We start from the raw sequence: 23,886 nt of genomic DNA, 5'->3' as shown, positions 1-23,886 counted from the left end.
GATCAGGGGACGGACAGAGAGTCCCAAGCAGGCTCCATGCATGAAGCCCAACATGGGGCTTGAACTCACAAACCATGAGGTCATGACCTGAGCTGCCACCAAGAGCCGGATGTTTTCCTTTTCTTTTTTAAATTTTTGGTTAATGTTTATTTATTTTTTAGACAGAGGGAGACAGAGCATGAGCAGGGGAGGGGCAGAGAGAGAGGGAGACACAGAATCTGAAACAGGCTCCAGGTTCTGAGCTGTCAGCACACAGCCCGATGCAGGGCTCGAACCCACGAACTCCGAGATCATGACCTGAGCCGAAATCGGAGGCTTAACCCACTGAGCCCCCCGGGCGCCCCAGCAAGAGCCAGATGTTTAACCGACTGAGCCACCCACGCACTCTGGAAGGATAGGTTCTAAAAAGACGGCAGTGATTGCTTCTTGAGTATTTTTTTTGATGCTTTTATCTATAATTTTTCCAAAATGAGCAGGTATTTCTGTAGCCAGATGCTTAAAATACCATTTTAAAAATTTGGAGGGGAGCTCCTGGGTGGTTCATTCAGTTAAGCATCTGCCTCTTGATTTTGGCTCATGTCGTGATCTCACAGTTGGTGGGACTGAGCTCTGTGTCATGCTCTGTGCTGACAGCACAGATTCTCGGTCTTCCTTTCTCTGCCCCTCCCCTGCACGTGTGCACCTGCATGCATACACACGCTCTCTCTCAAGATAAATAAACAATAAATAAATAAATAAATAAGTAAATAAATAAATATTTAAAATGATTTTAAATAATCTCTACACCCAATGTGGGGCTCCAACTACAACCCCAAGATAAAAGCTGCACGCTCCACTGACTGAGCCAGCCAAGGCGCTCCTTAAAATGCTATTTTTAAGAATAATAAGCTGCCATGCTTTTTTAAATCATCCAACTTCGGCTCAGGCCATGATCTAGCAGCTCGTGAGTTCAAACCCCACATTGGGCTTGGGCTCGGGCTCACTGCTGTCAGCACAGAGCCTGCTTCAGATCCTCTGCCCCCTCTCTGCTCCTCCCCCTCTCTCACACTCTCAAAAATAAACATTAAAAAATCCTCCCTCTGATCATCCTACTGGGCAGAAACAGAATCTTATTCCTGGAGCCTCCTTATGTAAAGCTCATGGGATAGGAAGTGCTCAATGGTGTCCTATTGTGGTTGGAACAATGAATTCATCATCTGGTCAGGGGACCCATAAATACTTAGCAATCATGGGTTTTCTGCCTACTTGGAGTTTAAGGTCACAGATATACAAGGCTGACATAACTAGGCATAAAACACAGGGACACCGTGATAAGGCCGGCAAATGTATTCACAAAATACCAAGACTCATTTGATGTTTGGTGGGAACAGTGGAGAGAGATTGTTGGGGGGGGTAGGGAGTGCATAATGACTAGCATAAACATGAACAGCATCCTATATGCCACCCGTTGATTGCTTATTTAAATCTCACAACAATTGTATGTGGTAGGTATCACACCCCCATTTTATAGATGTGGAAACCAGGAGATAGGGGCCTTATCGCCTGCTCTTTCAACATTGCAGGGGGAAAGAAGATGCACGTATTCAGCAGACAGCCCAGTTTATGATCGGGATGGTGGAGGCAGAAAGGAAGAAGTGGACGGTCAAGGAAGACAGCTATATTTCTGGCATGGTCCCCAGAGCCTTTTACCAGACTGGTGAACATTTGGGTTGCTGGCTAGAGAAACAGATCATAATTTTAATCACCCACGTTTCAGCCCTTGGGGATGATGTTGATATAAAAGGAGGATTCCATTACCTATTCAAATGTTCATATACACTCAACCTCACTGGCTTGTGGGGAAGCGGTGGAGGCTCTATAGTAACACAGAGCACAGATGGGGCACCTGGGTGTCTCAGTCGGTTAAATGTCCAATTCTTGATTTCGGTTCAAGTCATGATCCCAGGATCATGGGATCGAACCCTGTGCTGGGCTCTGCACTGACAGAGCAGATTCTGCTTGGGATTCTCTCTCTCTCCCTCTCTCTGCCCCTCCCCTGCTCGAGCGCTCTCTCTCCATATCTCTCTCTCTCTCTCTAAACAAATAAACTTAAAAAAAAAATACATAGCACAAATATGCCAGAGAGTAAATTACGCAGAGCCCTACAGCCTATCCTCGTGATGATCATCACTCGAAACATCTAAACACCTCTTTGTTTTTGGGTAATGTGGAAGAATTAGAAAAGCATAGGTTTGGGGTCGGACAGACTTCCATTCAAACCCTGGCTCACCATCCATGTAGCTGTGTGACCTTTGTCCCGTCTCACCAACTCTGTCTTGAGATACCTATGGAACCTTCACACTGGTATGGAAATCCTGCTTAAATTGGTGGCCCCAAACATTACCTGCTAGATTGGAAGCTATCACGGGGAGCTCTTGAGACTTGTGTTGGTCAGGATAACGCTAGCTGCCGAAACAAACAACCTCCAGTTCTCAGTGACTTACGACCATACAGGTTTATTTTCTCCCTGAGACACTGGGACTGTGAACTGTCCTGGGAGGGGATTCAAGCTTCTTCCATCCTGGAGTCTTCTCTTGCTTCCTCTGCATTCGGCTGGCTGATGACCAGAGACAGAGAGAGAGAGAGAGAGAATGGGGCGGGTTACAAGTGGCCATTTGTGGCCATGCCTGGAGGTGGCTCATGTTACTTGCTCCCACATTCCATTGGATGAAACCAGTTTCATGACCACAACCTACCTCCAAGGAGGCTGGGAAATGCAGACGATGTTTGCGTCCGGGAAGAGGAAGTGGAACAGGTGACCTGCCTGTGCTACGTACCTACAGCAATCACACCTAGTGTGGAGCAAAGAATGAAAAATCATCCAGATGAAGCCAACAGAACTACAATGGCAGTTGTCCGGGGAGTGGCGCCTAACAGAGAAGTCTGGCAATTGGAGTTTTCTTGATACGGATAGGTTTTACATGGGGTCAGACCTCATAGGATCTGAAATCAAGTATGTCTGTTCCTGCCTGGCTGTTTCAAGCTGTCAAACCAGTGAGCACCAGTGAGGGTTAGAAATGAGTTCCATCCCTACCGTCATCACTCTGGGCCTCTGTGCTGAATCAACCTGACCCATCATGCCCTCTGCTTTTCTCCTTTGCATGCTGTCCCCCACCTGCCTACCTTCAGACTTGGTGATTCATTTTCCCTATGTACAGTCACTTTGCCTGCTGGGCCAGATATTTGCAGTCACTTCTCTGCCTTTGACCTCTGCTTTCCTTTTCAGCCAAAATCTGGAGTCTTTCTGACTATAATGACATCAATTGCCTTCAATAAATAGGTCGTTGGGTCTAGCCTGGTCCTGGGAGTTAACAATCTCAACAAAGGACCTCTTATGCTATGCACTCCACTGGTTCCCTTGACTAAAAAATAAAGCTAATATTTATGTTTATTTATTTGGAAGGATTGGAGCTCATGTAGTGAAGAGAATGCCATTTTCTTTCAAAAAGATTTTAAGTCCTATGTAAAGTTAAACGATGCTTTACATGGTTCTGAAATCCTTTTCTTAAATGGTATCTTTGGAAAAGCAGGATCGTTTTATTTTAATCAAGTCCAATTTGGGGCGCCTGGCTGGCTCAGTCGCTTAAGCTTCCAACTTCGCCTTGAGTCATGATCTCATAACTTGTGGGTCTGAGCCCCGCATTGGGCTCTGTGCTGACATCTCAGATCCTGGAGCTGCTTTGGACTCTGTGTCTCCCTCTCTCTGTGCCTCCTCCCCACCCCTGCTCACACTGTCTCTCTCTCTCTCAAAAATAAATAAACAATAAACAATAAAAAAAAAAATCAAGTCCAATTTATCAGGGTTTTTTCTTTTTTTTCTAGCTAGTGTGTTTTGTATCCTGAGAAACTTCTGCCTGCTCAATGTTGCAAAGATTTTCACTCATGTTGTCTTCCAGAAGCTTGAGTTTTAGCTTTTTTAAAAAAAGATTTTATTTTTAAGTAATCTCTACAGCCAACGTGGGGCTTGAACTCATGACCCCAAGATCAAGAGTCACATGCTCCTCCAACTGAGCCAACCAGGTGCCCCAGGTCTGTGATGCATTTTGAGTTCATGTTTACGCATGGAATGACGTGCGAGTCAAGATTCACTGTTTTCTACATGGATCTTCAGTTGTTCTGGTACCATTTGTTGCAAACGCTTTTCTTCCCCCACTGAAATACATTGATATCTTTGTCAAAAATTATTTGGATGTATATGTGTGGGTCTAATTTTGGACTACTCTGTTTCATTGATCTGTGCGTCTCTTCTGCCAATGACACACTGTTTTTATTTCTACAGCTTTGCGGTAGGTCTTGAAATCAGGTAGCAGGCGCATCCTCTCACGTTTATTTTCCTCCCTTAAGAGCCTCACGCCAGGTCTTTGCATTTCCAGATACATTTTATTTTTTTTTTTAATTTTAAGTTGTGTTTATTTATTTTGAGAGAGACAGAGCACGAGCAGCGGAGGGACAGAGAGAGAGGGAGAGAGAGAGATTCCCAAGCAGGCTCCACACTGTCAGCAGATTTGGGCTCGAAACCACAAACCGTGAACTCCTGACCTGAGCCGACTGAGCCACCCAAGTGCCCCTCCATGTACATTTTAAAACCGGCTTGTCAATTTCTAGAAGGAAAAAAAACTTGCCGGGATGTTTAATTAGATTGCACTGAATCTATAGATCGTCAGAATGAATATCTGAACAATACTGAGTCTTCCAACCCATGAATAGGTGACATCTATTTATTGAGCAATGTTTTCTAGTTTTCAGGGTACACAGGACTTGTATATCTTTCATTAAATGTATCCTTAAGTAATTTTTAAAATTTTTTTAATGTTTATTTTTGAGAGAGAGAAAGAGAGAAAGTCAGTGAGTGTGAGCAGAGGAGGGGCAGAGAGAGAGGGAAAGAGCGAATCCAAAGGAGACTCCAGGCTCCAAGTCTGTCAGCACAGAGCCTGACGCGGGGCTCGAACCCATGGACCGTGAGATCATGACCTGAGCCAAAGTTGGATGCTTAACCGACTGAGCCACCTGGGCGCCCCATCCCTAAATATTTTTTTGTGTGTTTTTCCTTGCTTGTTTGTTTAAGTAATTTCTACGCCCAATGTGGGGCTAGAACTCATGACCCTGAGATCAAGAGTCACATGCTCCACTGACTGCGCCAGCCAGGCGCCCTCATAAGTGGTATTTAAAAAAATTTTTTTTTAACGTTTATTTATTTACTTGAGACAGAGAGACAGAACATGAACGGGGGAGGGTCAGAGAGACAGGGAGACACAGAATCTGAAACAGGCTCCAGGCTCTGAGCTGTCAGCACAGAGCCTGACGCAGGGCTCAAACACACGGACCGCGAGATCATGACCTGAGCCGAAGTCGGACGCTTAACTGACTGAGCCACCCAGGCGCCCCTCATAAATGGCATTTTTAAATATTTGATTTTCAGTGGGTTGTTGTTCTCATTTATTATTGCACCGTTTCACTAGACTGGTCCCTAAGTCCCGCCCCTATACCAGCTCCTACGTCAGTTCTGCATCTGGTCTAGTTTCATTTGCAACATTGCAATGTCTGATTGGAACGCGGGATGAGTGCTTTAGAGGAGCTGAGGTTTGCATCCCGGACGACTGTGCTTGGAGGTTCTCTGCCTCATCTTTTGACAGGCTTCATTCACAGAGCACCATATCCCAGGTACTATGCTAATTATTAATGAGAGGACTTGGAGTTTCTGTCTCAAGAAGCCCTGAAAGCAGAGGGGACAAATTGCAAGTGAAAAGGTGTGCAAAACACAGGGTTTCCGGGAGGAACAGGAGGGTTCCCAAACTCAGCTTCTGAGGGGACTGTCAGAAAAAAACTACATGGCAGAGGCAGGGTCAGCCTCAGACACATTGTAGAGGCCCATCCCAAGCCTGGTGGGTGGCTGGCTGGCCAGCTTAATAAACCAAACATGAATTCTCCCAAGTATGCGTGTAAAAACTCCAACAGCTGGCCCACATGTGAGAGGCCTTTCTGTAACTCTGAGCAAGACCCCACGGATGGTCAGGATACACATAGTTCTGGTCTAGCAGAAGGCAGCTGTGAGTTCTCCGGGTACCCCCTAGGAGAGCAAAAACAAAAGCCCTGAGATGATGGTGTCTAACCTCGGACTAAGAGGTCCTCTTGGCACTGACTTTGGGGATATATTAAAAAGAAGTGGATTGCAGGTGGCCTGTTTACTTCCCTGCTTCTTGCCACGTGTTCTTGCAAGATGCTAAGGGGTGGAAAAAGTTGACCTAAGCTGTCTAGCCAAGGCTTCTCTTCTACTGACCACACAGTGTCCCATCTTCCAAGGAAATCAGGCTGTTGTTTTGCCAGTACTCAGTCCTGCGTAGGGGTTCTATGATACAAATTTCTGAGACCCAAAACGTGCCTGTTTCATTGTTTTGCATGAGTTTACCCAGAATGCATGGCTGTAATAACCATCTTTTTTTTTTTTTTTTTTTTTTTTTTCTATTCTCCAGCATCCCTTTCTCCTTCTTTTGGTCACAGTACTCCAATTTCCTCCCATCACCAGGGAAACGCCCTGCCCATGATCACATCCCCATTCCTGCCAGCTTCAGGGGTGGGCTCATGACTGAAGCCAGCTGGTCACCGAAGCTAGGAGCGTGGTTGAGATGGCCTAAGGAGAGGGCACAATTTAAGAGAAGAGCCTACTATTGAGCCACAAGGGACCCCATCATTTAATGGTTGTGGAGAAGAGACACAGTCTGCAAAGAACACAGAGAAGGAGCAGTCACAGAGGTAGGACTAAGACCGGGAGAGTCACACGGTGTCCTGGAAGCCAATGGAAGAAGGTGTTTCAAGGAGAAAGTGCCCAATGGTGTCAAATGCTACCAGAGTCGAAGGAGGTGAGGATTGAGCAGAGCCCATGTGTTTTTGACATGGATATATGGGCAACCTTGGGGTCATTTCTATGGAGGAGTGATGGCGTAGGATGGGAAGTTAGGAAGTCAGAGGACAGCCTGACAATTCTGTAGCTGTGGAAGACGGGAGATAGGCGGTAGGCTGGTGTAGGGGTGGTTTCCATGTAGACCTTTTTTTCTTTTTAAACATGAGATGGAAAGTACTTAGGGATGCTTAAAAGCACAGCAAAATCATCTAGTTGAGAGGGAGTAGTTGAACAGTCTGGGAAGAGACATCATAATTGAAGTGTAAGGTTCCTGTGAGCAGAGAATCCCCAAGAGGGAATATCGTTTATAGCATTTCCCAAACTTACTTGATGGACCAACTCCCTTCACGCAGAGTTTATTTTGATTAGCGTTCTGCAGAAAGTGCTGTGGCCCAACTTAGGTTAATGGTCCATTTCCAAAAACCCATTAGTATGGCCAAGGCCATACTTTGTCTTCAGGCAATCAGGATCCTCTCCTCTGGAGCTGGGGGTGGCCTCAATTCTACCCAAACTAAAGGTCTGAGCACGAGAAAGGCCTTGAGTCGTAGAAAAGAGAGGATGCCCCAGAAGTGACCTCTGAACCAGCGGAACGATGGGGAAGATGACATTACCAGGTGGTGTTCCTTCCTTCTGATACTTTGGTAACAAGACCCCTAAATCCCACTGCAACTGTAGTGTATGGAATTAGAATGTTCAAGGAATGTGATTGAAACCCTTTGCCTATAGAATTCAGTATAGAGAGAGGTTAAAAGCTGGCTAATCCTAGTGTTCTCTTGTATCTCCAAAGACACAGTAAAACATCTAAAACCACTGTTAGTAATCCAAGAAGATCCCCAATTCAGAAAGCAGGCCTGTTAAATCAAAGGGGATTTAGGAGCTAAGCAAGCCCCAGTCCCCTGAGATGGTGTGCCTTTATTAACCCACTATTTCCAGCTGTGGGGACTTAACGAAAAGGAGAAGCCACGTTGGGCTAGCTTCTGGGTAATGCCTGCTCTACTGTGTCCTGTATTGGCTGATAAGCATTGCAAAAGATTCGACGTGCTGTGGAAGGCTGTTTCTCTGAGGTCCTCAAGATGGCTTTTTCTTTCCTCGGCTGACAGTACAATTTGGCTCGGAGGTTTCCTCCCACCCTGCCTCCACTCAGCAAACACTTATGGGCCCCTACTATGTGTAAATTGCCTTGCTATGTGCTATGTGTCGTAGCATCATCTTTTGGCACTGACAAAACACTTTATTACACATGATCTCAATTTAGTGATGCTCGGGACAGACGCTGAGTCATAGAGTCACGATAGATTCGTCCATGCGTTGTCTGTGTGACCTTAGGCAAGACATTTCTTTAAAAAAAGTGTTTTTTTTTTTTTTTAATTTTTATTTATTCTTGGGAGAGAGAGAGAGCACAAGCAGGTGGGTGCAGAGAGAGACAGAATCTGAAGCGGCTCCAGGCGCTGTCAGCACAGAGCCCGACGCAGGGGCTCAAACTCAGAAACTGTGAGAGCATGACCTGAGTCAAAGCTGGGTACTTAACTGACTGAGCCACCCAGGCGCCCCTATGCAAGCCATCTCTAAGGCTCAGCTTCATTTTTCATAAAATGGTCAACATAGAAGTTCCTAGCTCAAAGGGTTGTTAGGAGGAATTAGGGAGGTAATGCATGGGAAGAGGGTAGCATGTAGTAAGCACTCATTTAGAAGTAGCCATACTTTGGGACACCTGGGTGGCTCAGTTAGTTAAGCAGCCGACTTCGGCTCAGGTCACGATCTTGCGGTTTGTGGGTTCGGGCCCCGTGTCTGGCTCTGTGCTGACAGCTCGGAGCCTGGAGCCTGCTTCATATTCTGTGTCTCCTTCTCTCTCTGCCCCTCCCCGGCTTGTGCTCTGTGTCTCAAAAAGTAAAGAAACATTAAAAACAGAATTAAAAAAAAAAAGTAGCCATACTTTATTGGTCGATCTTGGTCCACTCGTTCACACAAGAATCACTCCTATGATGTGGCTACTACTATCTCACTTCATAGACCTCCGTTGAACACCTGTTATGTTCTAGATGCTGAACACCCAGAACAACCAAAAGAGTATGTGGATACAGACAAGGAGGCGTCAAAGGGAACTCAGAGGAAGCCAGAGCACCAAGAGAGGTGCATCAAGGAGAGTGACCGATGCAGCAAACACCATGAGGTCGGCTGTAAGATGAGACCCCGAAGCGACCACTGGCTTCTACGACATGGTTTCCAGGCCGACGGGTGGAGGCAGAAGCTAACCCCAGACTGATCTGAGAAATTGGAGTTGATGTGGGAACAGCCATTGCAGAGAACTCACAAGGTGTTGGGGTGAAGGGGAGCAAACAAATGGGGAGGTGGCTATAAAGAGATGTGGGATCAAGATTTGTGTTGAAACTTCTTAGGATGTGAGATATTAGGGCATGTTATTTTGTGCAGGTGGGAATGATCCAGTATGGAGGGAGAAACTGAGGATTAAGGAAAGAGGAATCCAGGGTAGGAGTGGAGATGTCAGCTTCGATGGGTGCACAAACCCTTCATTCAAAAGCCAGAAGGCAGAGAACATGGCTAAGATGCAGAGTTGTTGGTAGACCAGAAGGTTCTGATTCATACTGTTATGTCTGTGAAGTATGAGGCAAGCCCGTCGCTTAGAGTGAAGGATGAAAAGGGGACTGAGGGTCAAGGCTGATAGATCATCCTCGCAGAGTAGCAAGGGGGACAGAATATGGCAGAGAGGTAGCAATCCTGCTAGCCAGGATTGAGGGCTCATTTGAAATTTGTGGACATCAATCCGGAGTGACACCAGTCACTTTCAATTTGCCAGCAACGTTCCGACGTTCCGAGGCAGGCAGAGTGTTGGGGAATAGCCAGGCTTAACAAGGTTGGTGCCAGTTAGAAGAAAAGAGAGGGGCAAGGGCTTACCGGTTTTTGCAAGGAAGTGAGTGTGGCGTTCATTACTAAGCTGGGCGAGGAGGGAGGTGAGCGTGAACGGGAAGATAAATGCAAAGACCTGGCAGGGTCGAAGGTTTGCAGGGCTTGATGAGGTTGAAATAATGCTTGCGTGTGATACTATAGTAATGAGGTTAAAGTCGGATATGAGATATTTGCAATTGTGTGTTCTGAGACTGTGCAATTATGGGCGGGAGCAGGTTCAAGGTAAGACTGTGGGAGTGGGTACTTAAGGCAGAGGGAAGGAAAAACTCATTGGTAAGGAAGAAATCCTTGAGGAGTCAGTAAGATTTCTGATGGATTATGCTTATGGATGCTGAAGTCATAAAGAAAGGTACAAGAGGGGAGGAGGTTAGTTCATGAGGGCAAAAAAAGGAGAGGTGGCCGCTGGAAAATATGACAGCATGAACTTCACGGGGGGGTTGGGTTTTTGAAAGAGGAGGGGAGGAGAAAGAGTACTAAAAATATTTATGGTGTTTGTTGCTGCTAACCCGCAGCCCCTGGCAGGCTGCTATGCTTAATGCCCATGGCCCCATGGTCATGGCAATGGTTGACGGGTCAGGGGTAGGATCCAACGTGTGGGGACTCAATCTGGGATCAGCCGGGGATCTATCCAACAAGCTGCCATCATTAAGACATGAGATGGGGCCATTGGATTCTGTCGGGATTTGAACTATGAAACAGAAAAATACTTTGCCAGGTAATAGAGCAAGCTGATGCAGCGAATGAAGGAGGAACAAAGACCACCAGGATAGACCCCAAGCAGGCTGAAATGTTGAGGGAATAGTGATATAAGCAAGCTGAGGGTGCAGGACCGTAAAGAATGTAGCAGATGTATCCAAAGAAGCGAAAACAGAGCTGCAGGAGACCGAGGGGGCTGTCCCCCGAGCCTCTTGTCTGATGTGACTTTTTTTTTTTTTTTTTAATTTTTTCCCCTAACGTTTATGTATTAGAGACGGAGAGACACAGAGCATGAGCAGGGGAGGGGCCGAGAGACGGAGACACACAGAATCCGAAGCAGGCTCCAGGCTCTGAGCCGTCAGCACAGAGCCCGACACGGGCCCGAATTCATGAACCGTGAGATCATGACCTGAGCCGGAGTCGGGCGCTTAACCAACGGAGCCACCCAGGCGCCCCTGTTTATTTATTTTTGAGAGAGAGAGAGAGCACGCAGGGGAGGGGCAGAGAGAGGGGAACAGAGGATCCAAAGCAGACTCCGTGCTGATAGCACACAGCCCGATGCAGGGCGCGAACTCAGAAACCGCGAGATCGTGACCCGAGCGGAAGTCGGATGCTCAACCGACTGAGCCACCTAGGTGCCCCAGATGTGACTTAACTTTGTGAGCAGCGAAGCAACAGGATCAGACTTAGGGTTAGGGATGTGGGCTCTGGTCCCAGACTGCCTGGCTTTGAACTCATTAGCTATGTGATCTGGAGCAAGTTTCTTAACCTCTGTGTGCCTTAGCTCCCTCATCTGTGAAATGGGAATAATAGGCACTGACCTCACAGGGTTGTATGAGGATTAAATGAGAAAATACAGGTAATGCATTTGGAACAACAAGGTTCCCTGTCAGTCTTATTTTTTTCAAGTAAACAGTTCAAGTGTTATTCTATCATAAACCTTTCCCTCATACTCTTATCCCCTGCCTTTAAGAAGGGACACCACCTGGAGTGCCTGGGTGGCTCAGTCGGTTCAGCGTCTGACTTCAGCTCAGCTGATGAGCTCGTGGCTCGTGAGTTCGAGCCCTGCGTCCAGCTCTGTGCTGACAGTTCAGAGCCTAGAGCCTGCTTTGGATTGTGTGTCTCCCCCTCTCTCTCTGCCCCTCCTCCACTCACACTCTGTCTTTCTCTGTCTCTCTCAAGAATAAAAATAAAAAAAAGGACATCACCTTCTCTTCGTCCTCTTGCTACCCTCCCAGGTCACTCCTTCTCAGTCTCCTTGCTGGTTCCTCTTTATCTTCTTGACCTCTTCTCCTCGACATTCACCTCTTAAGTGAACTCACCTGGATGGCTTGGGCCCTTCAGTACCTAAAAATATCATTTCTTAGCTAATAGTTCTCATACCAACTCTAACTTCTTCCCCAATTCCAGACTTCCACATCCAATCACTTGACGTTTGCATTCAGAGTTCCAACGGGCATCTCAGACATAACTTGCCCCAAACTGACTCTTATCCTCCCCCCACAAAAAAGAAAAAAATAACCACCAAAAGTCAAAACAAACGCCTGCTCCTCCTCTCATCTTCCACAGATCAATATATGGCTAACCCTTCCAGTGTTGATCAAGCTAAAAATCTTAGCATCGTTCCTGACTCCTTTCTTCTTCCTGTGCCCACCACGAGGCCATCAGCAAACATCCAGAAAGGGGTCTTCCCTTGCTGGGTCCGCTGTGTCCCCAGGGTAGTAGGCACCTTCGTCTCTCTGCTGTGTGACTTTCAGTTTACCTCTTCGGGCCTCTGTTTTGAGGATGAAGCGAATTATTATTTGTAAAGTGCTTAACGGTGTTCATCACGTAGGAAACCCCATTTAAGTGCTTTTTAAATAAATAAAACATGCCTTAAATAGCTTTCTACTGGCCCTAGCCCCCTACAGTCCATTCAGAACACAGCAACCTCCTGATCCTGCTCAAGCCTAGGCCTGATCCTGTCACTGCTTGGTGTCCCTCCGACCTCAGCTTCCAGGGCTCTCCCCCTAGTTAAACTGGGCCGCCCAGTCCATGGGCCTCCTTGGTCCATGAACACACCAGAGACTGTCCCCTTTGGGTCTGTGCCCTATCTGGTTCTTGTGCCTCCCTGTGATCAAATGTTACTTTCTAAAGTAGCCCTCCCCTTGCCCCACTTGGCTAATCTGCCTGCCTATTCCCTCGCCCTGAGTGTTCTCCACCTCTAATCACCACCTGACACGATGTTTACTTACCAGGTGATTGTTTTCCCTCCAAGGGTCCACCTCTATCACGTCATGGACGGGGACTGTCAAATTCATTACTCTATCCTTAGAGCCTAGAACAGTGCTCAGTATACAGTAGGTGCTCAATAAATGCTTACCAACTGAAAAAATTCTTAAGTCCCACTCTCTTTGAATTCCCGTAACACAGGCCTTAATCACTTACTTGTATTGATTTTTATGCCAGTGGCAGCTTTTATTTGACTCTGAGCTCCCTGAGGAGGGGGGCCTAGGACAGGGCCTGACCTGTGGTAACAATTCCCGCCATTTGTGCAACACTAACCAGTTACAATCCTGTGGCAGCTGACCTGATTTGATTCTCACAAAATAGAGTGAGCAAGCCAGGGAGGGCAGGTATTATCAGCACGGCCAGAATCCTAGTTCTGCTTTCTAGACCAAACTCAACAGATAGTTGTTGAATGGAGCGAGTGAGAGAGAAAAAAGGACAAGGAAAAAAAAAAAAAACAACTTTCTGAGTCACTCTGTGGAGTGAGGCAACCCCACTGGGCGACTGGGCTGGTTCTCTGTAGCACATTTAAAAACACTCGTAAACGCCTAACATTTCCTGAGTCCAGTTTTCTAATCTCTACCTGCGGGGTCCTCACAGCTACCTGCGGCAGGTAGCTCTGAGGGCATCTTCACGTCGAGTGCAACTCTCTTTCGGTGCCCCCAACAGGGCCTGGTATACAGTGGGCGCCCAATGAATGGCGTGGTCTAGGGTTCCTTTTTTCTTTCTTTCTTTTTTTTTTTTTTAAGAGATTCGGCTCAGGTGCAGCGACTTGATCCAGGTCCCCACGTAGCAAGTGGCGGCACTGCGATCACACCTCGGGATCGTTCGGACGCTCTCCCCGGGACCGACCGGCCCGCCGCAACACCAGTTCCGGGTCCGCGCGGGAGACAGCGGGTGCACCGGGAGGGGAAGGCAGGGCCTGACCCCTCCCAGTCCCAGGGCCCTCCTCGTCCCCGCCCCGGAGGCCCGCGCGCACTGTCGCTCCGCCACCCCCGCCTCGGTAGCCACCGGGTGCGACTTAAGGCGTGGGTGCGGGCGGAAACCCCCTGCCGGCCCCCCGGCGGGGTCCCAGCGCCTCGGACGGACCCGCCCACCCCTCCAGCCGCCGCGCCCAGCTCCGCCCCGCTCGCAGGCCCCGCCCCTCACTTCCCCCTTCGGCGCTCCTCCCCCCCGCGCCGCGCTCCATACTTGGCGATCGCCGCGGCCCTGCGCGCTCATTGGCCGAGAGCCGGCTGCGTGGGGGCGGGCCCGGGCCCGGCCGGGGCGGGGAAGGAAGGTGGCGGCGGCCCGGCGCGGGGGGAGGGGGCCGCTGACCCGGATGTTCACTCCTGGGCACCCGGGGAAGTGGAAGCGCCGGGCCCTGCTGCGGGGGGGAGAGCCACAGACGCCGGGACCGGGACCGCCGCCGCCGCCGCCACCATGGTAAAGGCCCGACGTCACCCTCTCCCAGGCCCGGGGGCCCCGCCGGAGCTCGTGTCCCCCTGCCTCCGCCGTCCTCCCCCACCCCCCGGCCCGAGAAGGGTGGGTCCCCCGGGTGGGGGAGGGGCGGGGTCTGGGACCCAGGTAGACACCATCGCTGCCGGCTCGGGAGGGGGCTGCCGGCCCGGGCGGCGGGGCTGGGCAGCGACCCTGCCTCCCTCTCCCAGCCCCCGCCCTTGGCTCAAGCTGGAGTCCCACTCTCCGCCTCTCGGTCAGGCGAGTCTCCCCCGCAGCCCAGGTTAGACCCTCCTGGACCCGTGGTCCAGGCCAGGCACCCCCTCCGGTGACCCAGGCGTGGTCCCCCTTGCCCCTGCCCACGGCCCGGGCTGGGTCCTCTTTCCCCGTCCCTGCGGCCAGGGTAGGCCTTCGTTTCTCCCTCCCTGTGGTCCGGGCTGGGCTCCCCTCCCTGTGGTCCGGGCTAGGCCTCCGTCTCCCTCCGACTCTTCTCCGTGGTTTCGGTCTGGGCCCCCGTCAACGCCTCCTCCAGTGGTCCCAGCCTAGATTCCTTTCCCCGCTCCGCCAAGGCTTCAGCCTGAGCCTTCTCTTCCCTCCTTGGCCTTAGTCTGGACCTCTCCCTCCTCCGTCCGTGGCCCCCGTCTGGACGTTAACACCCCCCCTCCCATCCTCTTCCCCAGGCTTCTCACCGCCCTTAGCGTAGCCTCCGTCACCCCCCCTCTGTCCTGGCCTTTACCCTCTCTCCAGGGCCCTGCTCCCTGCCCCCGACCCAGGTGGTCCCTCCCTCTACCTAGGGCGAACCTTCTTTGCCGCCTCTGGGAAGCATCGGGAGCTCTCTAGCCCGGGGGAGGGTGGTGGTCCCGAGGCTGTGACTTCTCAGGTGGAGGGTTGCCCCCTTCTGGGGAGGCCGCCTGGACCGAGCGAGGGAAGGGCGGGCACCTGTGTGCCCGGAAGGCAGGAAGGCAGCGCAGCACTCTGCGGGGCCCCTTCCGCGGCCGCTGCCCCCGTGCGGTGCTTGTGGGGCGTCGTGCCGGGGCCTGAGTGGGAGCAGAGGGATGAGGGCGGGGGGAGTCTCCGGGGCAGGAATGAACGCACAATCGCCCTTGTGAGGCTGCGGCCCCTGGGGGGGACCAGCAGGCCCCGAGGCCAACAAACGGCCCGGACAGGATGCAGCACAGCAGGCGCAGCCTCCCCTTCCCCCTGAACTGTCAGCTTGTGAGGGTTGGAACTGCTGATTATGGAGGTGCCTCGGATCAGGTGAGCCAGACACCGAGAGAGACAGCTAGCCAGTTCCACTCGTGGTGTTTGTTTTAGTCATGGTGGTAGGTGCCCTGGGTCCTCTGGATGGCCCGAGGTTTCACCTGGGCCAACGCAAGTGAGCCTGCCCTGCCTCCACCTTGCAGCCTCCTGCAGGACGGGCTCTCCGCCCAGACTGGAAGGGCCAGAGGGCTTCTCTGCCTCAGATGGTCAAGGAACCTTTGGAGATGGGCTGACAGAGCTCAGGCCACCCACCTGCTCCTCCTGCCTAGTGCAGGCAGATGTTTGCGTGTGGACTTTGGGCTTCAGAGTGTTTTGAGGGTCTCAGTTTCTTGTTTCATGAAGAGATGTGGCTGCCGAACCAGGATGACTAATTAAGAGTGGCTGTGTTTTTTTCTTGGTGCCTTCCTGTATATTGATTAAAAATGTGGCTTATGCCATTTTTAACGCGATTGGACTTCTCTGATGGGTGTTTCGGCCCCGCCCCGGGCCTGGGTGGGGAAGTGTTCCAGGACAGTGTTGGGTGAGGACTTTAAAAGTGGGGGGAGGTTTAATCAATTTGCTCTTGGGGCAAAAGCAGGGAGGGGAACATGGCCAGGCGGGGCTGCTCACAGCAGCATATCTGGCAGGGAGGGGCATCTTGGCTTAGCCCCAGGTGCCCGATTCTCCAAAGGTAATGGGACAAGGCCCGTAATGACCTAGGAGGAGCAGCACAGCGACATACGATGCTTCTCAGGAGTCCTGTATTTGGGTTTTATTTGGACAGTCTGAAAGAACGGTGGAGGAGCTGGAAGAAAAGGGCTGACCTTTCTTGAGGGCTACTAGGTGCCAGGCACTGTGCTGTGCGGTTCAGCTGTATGAGCTCCTTGAATCCACACGGAGCCCTTTGAGGGAGTTAACTGTTCCCGTCGTACAGGTGAAGAGGCTGCTGCTCGGTCGTGGAGTAACTTACTCCAGGTGTTGCTTAGCCAGTGGAAGCACATCTGTCAGCCTCCGACCTCCGTCCTCCCCACTGTCCCGGGCTGCTGCTGTGCCAGAAGATAGGAAGGACACTGTTTAGAAGACAGAATAGTGGGCTACTCAGCGATGGCAAGGGAGCAGCAGCATTTACTGAGGACTGGTTGTGTTCTGGGTCCTTTGCACCGGAGACCTCACTGAACAGAGGTACAGGTGGGTTTGGCACGGGCCAGGACAGGAGCTCTTGGAGGGCAGGGGTTTTCCCCTGTGTTTTCCATGGCTGCACCCCTGGAGCCTAGAACAACACCTGGCACTGAAGGAAATGGCTTTTGGGGGGTGTCTTATGCCCATGACCTCGGCCACTTGGGTTTTTGGACTCATTCTCGGGAACGTGCTGTTTCCCCTAGGCTTCTGAGTAATTTCTGACTGCTGCTTGTCAAGTCAGTCCCTTACATGAATGCTCTAATAATCCAGACTGGTCAGTCGGGCTGGGACACAAGTGGTGACGTGGGATGTTGGAATAGGTAAATGAGTTAAGACCACCGTGGTTATTTTCAGTAGTGTGTGACAGTCGAGAAAACAAGCTACATCTCAGTTATCAATGGAGGGGAATAGCAGTTTGAGAATCTAAAATGCGTTGGACTTTGGAGTAAATGTCATGATTTTTGTTGGCATCGGTTAAGAATGCATAGACAACTTTTCCTTACGTAGCTGTAGCTTCTAAGTCAAGAACGATTGTTCTAACTTAAGAGTTCTGATTCTGGTGCTAGATGGTGGGGCCCCCTCATGAGTTGTCCCTCCAGCTCCGGGATGGTTTTGCCTGACAGGAGCTGATAGGAGAGGCCTGTCACATTGTTGCAAGGTGAAACAATATAGTTGACACTAATGTGTCTTGGCTGGTCTCCTGGTATAGACGAGAGAGGGTTCAGCTCGGACCCCACATGGACACACAGTCCCGTCCGTTTAAACCTAACTGGCCTCTTTGGTGGAATGCTTGAAAAAAATAGCCAACAATCGATAGCTTGAGATGGAGATGATAAATCATAGTTTGAAAGCAGATATTCCTATTTATAACTCGGAAGTCCCATGGAGAGGACGGATGACTGGCAGGCAGCCCGGAGAGATGGTAGCTGGGCAGGTACATAACCTTCCAACTCCTGCTTCCCAGGCTGGGCGATGCTTGCCGTTAGGCAAATACAGCGGTGCCTTAGGGGGTGCCCGAAGCTGTAGGATAGCATTAATTCTCTGTGTATTCAGTGCCTCCTTTTTGCAGCGTTCTGTGCCAGGGACGCAGTGATGACCAAGACGAGCGTCCATCGCCCACAGCTCACATTGTTTGGGGGGTGGAGGGGGGGGAGATGCCACTTCTACCTAAAGTTTAAGGGGGAAGAACCTTGACTGATACAGCTGCAAGCCATTTGCGTGAGACACAGCAGGAGATTTAAGAGAAAGTTGGCTTGTGCCAGGCTTCACTCCCAGACCTTTCGGAGTGTGCCTGTTCTTCCCTCTGCCATAACTGTGGAAGTGAATCCTCTCCACGCCAGCACCTCTCCTACCCAGAACTGTAACGCTGTGGTGCCGTGGAAGTCCCGCCCTCCCAACCTGGGGAGCGGCCACTGATGGAGAATCTACTGTGATGCAGAAACGTGACTTAGATTATAGCCCATCCCCCATCTTACTTGCGTGGAACCTTGAAGCTCGAGAGGTTGAGTGACCGGTGTGAGTGCAGGCCTGGGACTCCAGGCTGGGGCCACCCGACTCCCGTGCTGGACACTCATTCTGCTTCTCAGAAGCTGTGAGTGAGCCTGCAGTACAGGCTCTGGGCCCATTGCTCTGTGCAGCGGATCCCAGCCGTGAGAGTGGGGTGTGCCAGGCCGGAGGATGCCGTCACAAGATCACCCACCTTAGGACCAGCTAGAGCAATGCCATTTCCAAACCTAGGCTTTCAGAGAGCCGTGTTGCAGCGTAAGGAGGCGGAGATGTGCATGCACTCTGCTGCGAGCTTTAGCTCACTGGATCCCTGCATCAGCCCCGCCGGGACGGTTCAGCCTTGGGAGGGGGGCAGCACAGTATAAGCAGTTAGGACTTCGGAGCCAGACTGCCTTGGGATAATAACAGGACCTCCTCGTAAGGCTTGTTATGGGGATTAAATGAGATAATACACGTCAAGTGCTTCTAACAGCATCTGGCACATAATTGGATACACAGTCACTATTGTTGTTATTATCACCCTACTACAGATGAGGTTCAAAGGGGTATGTGGGGAGTCCCTCTGTAGCCGTTAAGTGGGGGACTGGGTTTTCTGACTCCGGAGACAGACCCCTTTCCTCCACTCTGTACTGCTTGCTGAGGTTTGTTTGGCTTTGGGCTGTGCTTCGAGTGAAGAGCTTCCCTCACGGAGCCCGAGTCTCTACTTCACAAAAAAGGCTTCCCGTACATCGGACACTTGTGTGTTGTTACGGCCTGCTGCTGTATCTTGGGCCTGTGCCTGGTGGAACCCCTTATGGACCGAATCCTTGCCCTCTTCCCAGATTGGAAGAAGAGGGTCAAGACTGGGGACCAAGCACGTGAGCTCCGTGAGAGCAGGGCGCTCATCTGTTTGGTGCCCGCTCATCACCCACACCTTGTACTGGTCACCTGGCACTCGGTGGGCGCTTCAGCAACGCCAGGCAATGCGAAGTGAGAGCCGAGAGTCCTTGTCCTGTGTTTGCCGCCTGCACCACAGAACGTGGGCTTTGGAGCTGGGCCCAGGCGGGTCGGAGTCCTGCCTCAGCGGTGATCTGAAGCGGGAGTACTAATCTCCCTTGGCCTCAGTTTCTTGATCCGTAGCACGTGGGTAACGTTTTACGGGGATGCCGGGAGAAGGGAAATTGCAACGTACTGAATCCAGTGCTTGGGACACAGTAGGTGGTAGCTACGGTTATTATTTGTCTTATTCTGCACACTGCAGAGTAAGGGACACAAACAGAAGCCATAATCCCCGTTCTCTGATCCGCAAGGGGAGACCAGAGGCATCCAGAAGGTTTCGTGCAGCAGGAAGGACGCAGTATGGAAAAGGCTTTATTGGCAAGGGGCACGTGTCTGCTCGGCCTGCATTCCACTTCCTCCAGGAAGCCCTGCAGACCGCTCCGGCCCACAGGCAGCTTGGGTGGGGGCTGGGTGTGAAGCCCGGGGAGACCTTGCCCAGGCAGAGAGGATAGGGTGGGGTGCAGTCAAGGAGAGGCCATTCCAGGCCCTGCCTGGAACAAAAGCAGAGTTCAGGGGTCCGGTCAGTCTTGTGAGTTTGGAGATCAGCCACGGAGTAGACGGAGCGAGTCGGGGGTGCCTCAGTCCTGGGAGTCAGCTGGGGAGTGCCTGAGTTGCTAAGCTAAGGAGTTTGCATTTGATCTGGGACAGCGTGGAGCCAGTTAAATATTTGACGGGGCAGGTAGAAATTTGAGGAGGCTGGCAGAGTCGTGGTATTTTAGGAAGCGTCATCTGGCCCTGGTGTGTACAAAGGCCCCAAGAGGTGAGAGAGCGGAGGGAGGCATTCGCCAGCACCAGCCTGTGGGGTTACCAGGGTCCCAGCCCTTTGTGAGGCCCGGGGTACGGAGAGGAACACGTGGGCGAGAAAGATGAAGATAGGAAGGCAGAGTGAGATGCCGTGATTTACCACCTCTGGGTCTGAGAGGGACATTTGTGCCCCCGGAGCTCACTGGTGAGGCATTGTGTAGGCTGCTTTATCATTGATCCAACTTGCTATTTCTGGTCAGTTTAAATCCTAGATAGTACTGTCTGCAAAGCCTTGATATCCTACTAACAACTAAGCGGGGATTTTAGTCTGGTTAGCCCAGCAGTCCTGTATCTTCGGGTGGCCCCCAGTTCCACTCCACTTGCACAGCCTTAGGCTCTGGGCAGGCAAACACCTAAGACCACCGGTCCACAGGGGGGCGGGGAGGGGGGACTGTGCATGGTGGCCGCGACCATAACGAGCTACTTTTTGTGGACTACTTTTGAATGCCCAGAGCAGTCCCATGAGGCAGGTTCTCGTGTTACCCTCGTCATGCAGGCGAGGAAACCTAGGTGGCCTGGGCAGTTGGACCCCACAGCCTGGGCTCTGGGCCCCCGCGCTGCTGCCTCCAGGCGTTTCTTCCATCCGGCCGTTTGTCGTGTGGATGCTCACCGAGCCATCAGATAGACCTAATAGGATATGAGTCTTAGGCGGAGGAGGCCGGTGGAGACAGGTTAATTGGAGTCTTGACAGACTGGGGCACACGTCTGGGGCACACATCATGCAGCAGCAACCGGGGTGGGGTGGGGTTGGGGGAGTCCACATCAGAAGGGCTTAAGCTTAAGGGAGCCACTTGCCTTCCCTTCTCCCTGCTTCCTCCTCTTCCCACCCCGCGTGTTTCTGGCCGGCTCGGAGGGCAAGTGCGAGTGTAGTGCCCCGTTGTGCAGAGAGCCCCTGAGAAGTAGAGTCCTCTGCCCAAGGCCGGCAGTCTTTTTTTTTTTTTTTTTTTTTTTGAGAAAAAGCTTGCGCGTGCAAGCCCGGGAGAGGGGCGGAGGGAGAGAGAGAATTTTAAGCAGGCTCCACACTTAGCGCAGAGCCTGATGTGGGGCTCGATCCCACGACCCTGGGATCGTGACCTTAGTCGAAATGAAGAGTCTGACGCTCAACTGACCGAGCCACCCAGGCTCCCCAAAGGCTAGCAATCCTTAGGGCTCGCAGCCTGGTGTGCCCTGGCCACAAAGATCTCACCACGCTGCAGACTGCCAGCAGTCGTTGCCGCTTGCTCAGCCCCTGAACTTCTCACCCACTGCCTGCAACTGCTCTTGAAGCTTCCTGTCCCAACCCTGAACTCACCAGGACCCTTCTGAGTCGGGACCTGCCGCGGGACTTAACTGTTTCAGAGTTTTCTCCAAGATTCAGGCAGAGGACTCATTACATTTAATGAGTGAGATATCGGTCGTTTAAAATCCTAAGTTATGAAAAGATACTTTTGCACGTGCTCTCTGTGGGCGGCCTCCCAGTGGAACTGTGTGTTTCCTGGTGGTACCAGACGCCCTCGTCCTTCCTCGTCGCCCATAGCCGTGATCGGTGGCCGGAGGGTTCGGGTCTGGCTTGCTTCTCAAGGCTTCCCCACTGTGAGGTTTGGCCCCGAAGGGGTACATCAGATTTCCCATGAACGGGCTTCCTGCATAGAATTTCGAGCTAAAAAACTGAGAGGAGGAGCTTTCATTACCCCAGACTCCTGGTGAAGAGTCTGACTGTAGGCACTACAGCCTCTGAAGGAGCTATTCTTGAATTTCTGTCTCATCGCTGGCTTTTTTTTTTTTTTTTTATAAGATTTTTTATTTTAAGTAATCTCTACACCCAACGTGGTGCTGGAACTCACAGCCCTGAGATCCAGAGTCACACGCCCCATTGACTGATCTGGCTTTGATTTTATCAGTCCTTTGCTCCGCTGCTGAGCACAGCTTGCCTTGTGACTTCCCGGCCGTCCCTGGGGCTGGATAGGGACCCATCACTGAGGAAGGCAGACCCCTACGTGGCAGTGGCCGGGCTGGGCCACTTTGTGTGCTTTGCTCTTTGAGAATTTCCCACCCGGGCTGTCCTGACTTCCTTGCGTATCCTCCTCTCGATGGCTCCCGTGTTCAGATCTCTTTTGGCCATAGTGGGTGTGGACCTTTGGTCGTCCTGAGAGTTGAGTTCTCTGACTTGGTCCTGAGGTGCTTGTGCAACAGGAATTGGAGGTGCCTGGGTTAGCAGTCTTCACCCCATGGGTTATTAAGTATTCCCTCCTGGGTTCTCCGTGCGTCTTCAAAGTGCCTGCCTTCTGCACTGTGTTGGATGCACACAGTCACGGTCTTTAATTCTCTCAACCCAGCCCTGGGAGGGTGGTTTCCTCACTGTGCAGATAAGGAAACTGAACCTCGGAAAGGGTTAGTGGCTCGCTGCAAGGCCCCCAGGTAGTCAGTGGCAGAGTCAGCATTCCGGTGCAGGTCCCTCCCACTCAAAATTGCATGCTTCTGGAATTCTGCTATCCTGCCTGTCCTGCATGGACTCACCAGGATGCTTATCTTATAGATGAGGAAGCTGAGGTCGAGAGCGGTTCACCTGCGGGTCCGGCCATGGTGGCTGAAGCCTGGGTTTAGACGTTAGAAGATTTTGTTGGTTCGGGTTGTTAAAATGAAAGGGGATGGGTCTTTCTGAGCTGTAGTCTGTTTTGGGGAAGCTACCTGCTAAACCTTCAAGTGACAGATCTGTCTTGACGTGCCATCAGTAGGGTCACATCTTGGCGTTTTGGGTAGGACAGTAGTTCTTGGTGCGTATCCTAGTGACTGGGACAGCCCCCCACTGACACTGTTGGTTGCACAAAACCTTGCAGGATTCCCTTGACCTTTTCCTCTGAAGGCCCAGCCCAGCCCTGGGCGCCACAGCCTGCCGCAGGTTGCAGGGCCTCTGAGGGGAAAGAGCCTAGGGGCCCATTTCAGTAGTTCTATGACCTTGAGTGGCTTCAGTTGGTGACTCTCCCAATGCCTCAAGCTGTTTCTGGCCCTTAGGAGGGAAGGGCACAATAAGTGCCCCCTCGGAGTATGAGTGCCACGCAGTGTTCCATTGTCCCTGGCACATGGGCCATTGCCCCATAGTGTTTGTTGAATGCATGGATGTCTAGTAGGCCCTTAATAATTTTTTTTTTTTTAACGTTTATTTATTTTTGAGACAGAGAGCATGAACGGGGGAGGGTCAGAGAGAGAGAGAGTGAGACACAGAATCTGAAACAGGCTCCAGGCTCTGAGCTGTCAGCACAGAGCACGACGCGGGGCTCGAACTCACGGACTGCAAGATCATGACCTGAGCCGAAGTCGGCCGCTTAACCAACTGAGCCACCCAGGCGCCCCTAGTAGGCCCTTAATAAATGTGAGGGCCCCTTCCCTGTGAGCTTGAACTGTATGGAATTGCTGTTTTCCTAGGTCAGAAATGGCCGATTGTCAGCACTTCATGTGGTTTAGCCCTACACAGATGAAACACTTTGAGCAGGGTGATTCCAAGTGTGACACTTTTCTGGCAGTCCAGAGCCAGTGTCGGGCTCCCACTTGTCAGTTTCACTTTAGGTAGGGGTGACAAGAACGGAAGGAGCTGAGCAGGGTCTGCCTCTGAGATGGGGTCAGTGCACCCGTTAGCTGTTCAAGCCACCCTGACATTGAGGGTTGTCCGGAGGCACTGGCAGCGGTGGGATCGGGATTTGGTGGCAGCAGTCATCCTGATGGCTCTGAGCTTCACTGGTGGCTCTGCACGTGGTGGCCCTGAGCACTGGGTGCAGAGTCACATGGCTGGCTTGGAGTTTCCGAATGATCCCAGGCACTCTGGATTCTGGAGTGCAGGGACAGTTGAAGGGCAGGGTCTGGAGCCTGAATTTAGATCCACA

The 23,886-nt window shown here is 51.4% G+C and overlaps 1 protein-coding gene and 1 long non-coding RNA gene across 8 annotated transcripts in view; one reads left to right on the top strand and one right to left on the bottom strand.

The window, feature by feature from the left end:
- Positions 1-2,479: 2,479 nt before the first annotated feature.
- LOC123597292 lies at positions 2,480-15,176 on the bottom strand. Of its 4 annotated transcripts, none has more exons than XR_006712063.1 (3): positions 12,145-13,903; positions 11,767-11,905; positions 2,480-2,596 (listed from the first exon to the last, which is right to left on the bottom strand). It is a non-coding gene; the product is annotated as an uncharacterized LOC123597292 (long non-coding RNA). The 4 variants fall into 4 exon arrangements; XR_006712061.1 differs by lacking the exon at positions 2,480-2,596 and adding an exon at positions 8,764-8,810 and having other exon boundaries at positions 12,145-13,902; XR_006712064.1 differs by lacking the exon at positions 2,480-2,596 and adding an exon at positions 15,065-15,176 and having other exon boundaries at positions 11,681-11,905; positions 12,145-12,875.
- The window catches only part of CAPZB (capping actin protein of muscle Z-line subunit beta), a 134,965-nt gene continuing 125,039 nt past the window's right edge, over positions 13,961-23,886 (top strand). For 2 of the 4 annotated variants that reach the window (XM_045475881.1, XM_045475882.1), the window contains exon 1: positions 13,961-14,251. In XM_045475881.1, coding sequence (XP_045331837.1) covers positions 14,249-14,251 — 3 coding nt within the window. In that variant the 5' untranslated portion in view covers positions 13,961-14,248. Of the gene's footprint in view, positions 14,252-15,270; positions 15,521-23,886 lie in introns of those variants that run through there. The other 2 variants (XM_045475879.1, XM_045475878.1) reach the window with 2 other exon arrangements.

The sequence above is a fragment of the Leopardus geoffroyi genome, chromosome C1 (genome assembly GCF_018350155.1).
Source record: "Leopardus geoffroyi isolate Oge1 chromosome C1, O.geoffroyi_Oge1_pat1.0, whole genome shotgun sequence".
In the NCBI taxonomy this organism is placed as follows: Eukaryota; Metazoa; Chordata; class Mammalia; order Carnivora; family Felidae; genus Leopardus; species Leopardus geoffroyi.
Note: the sequence above shows the minus strand (reverse complement) of the source record. Positions and strands in the feature narration are given on the sequence as shown.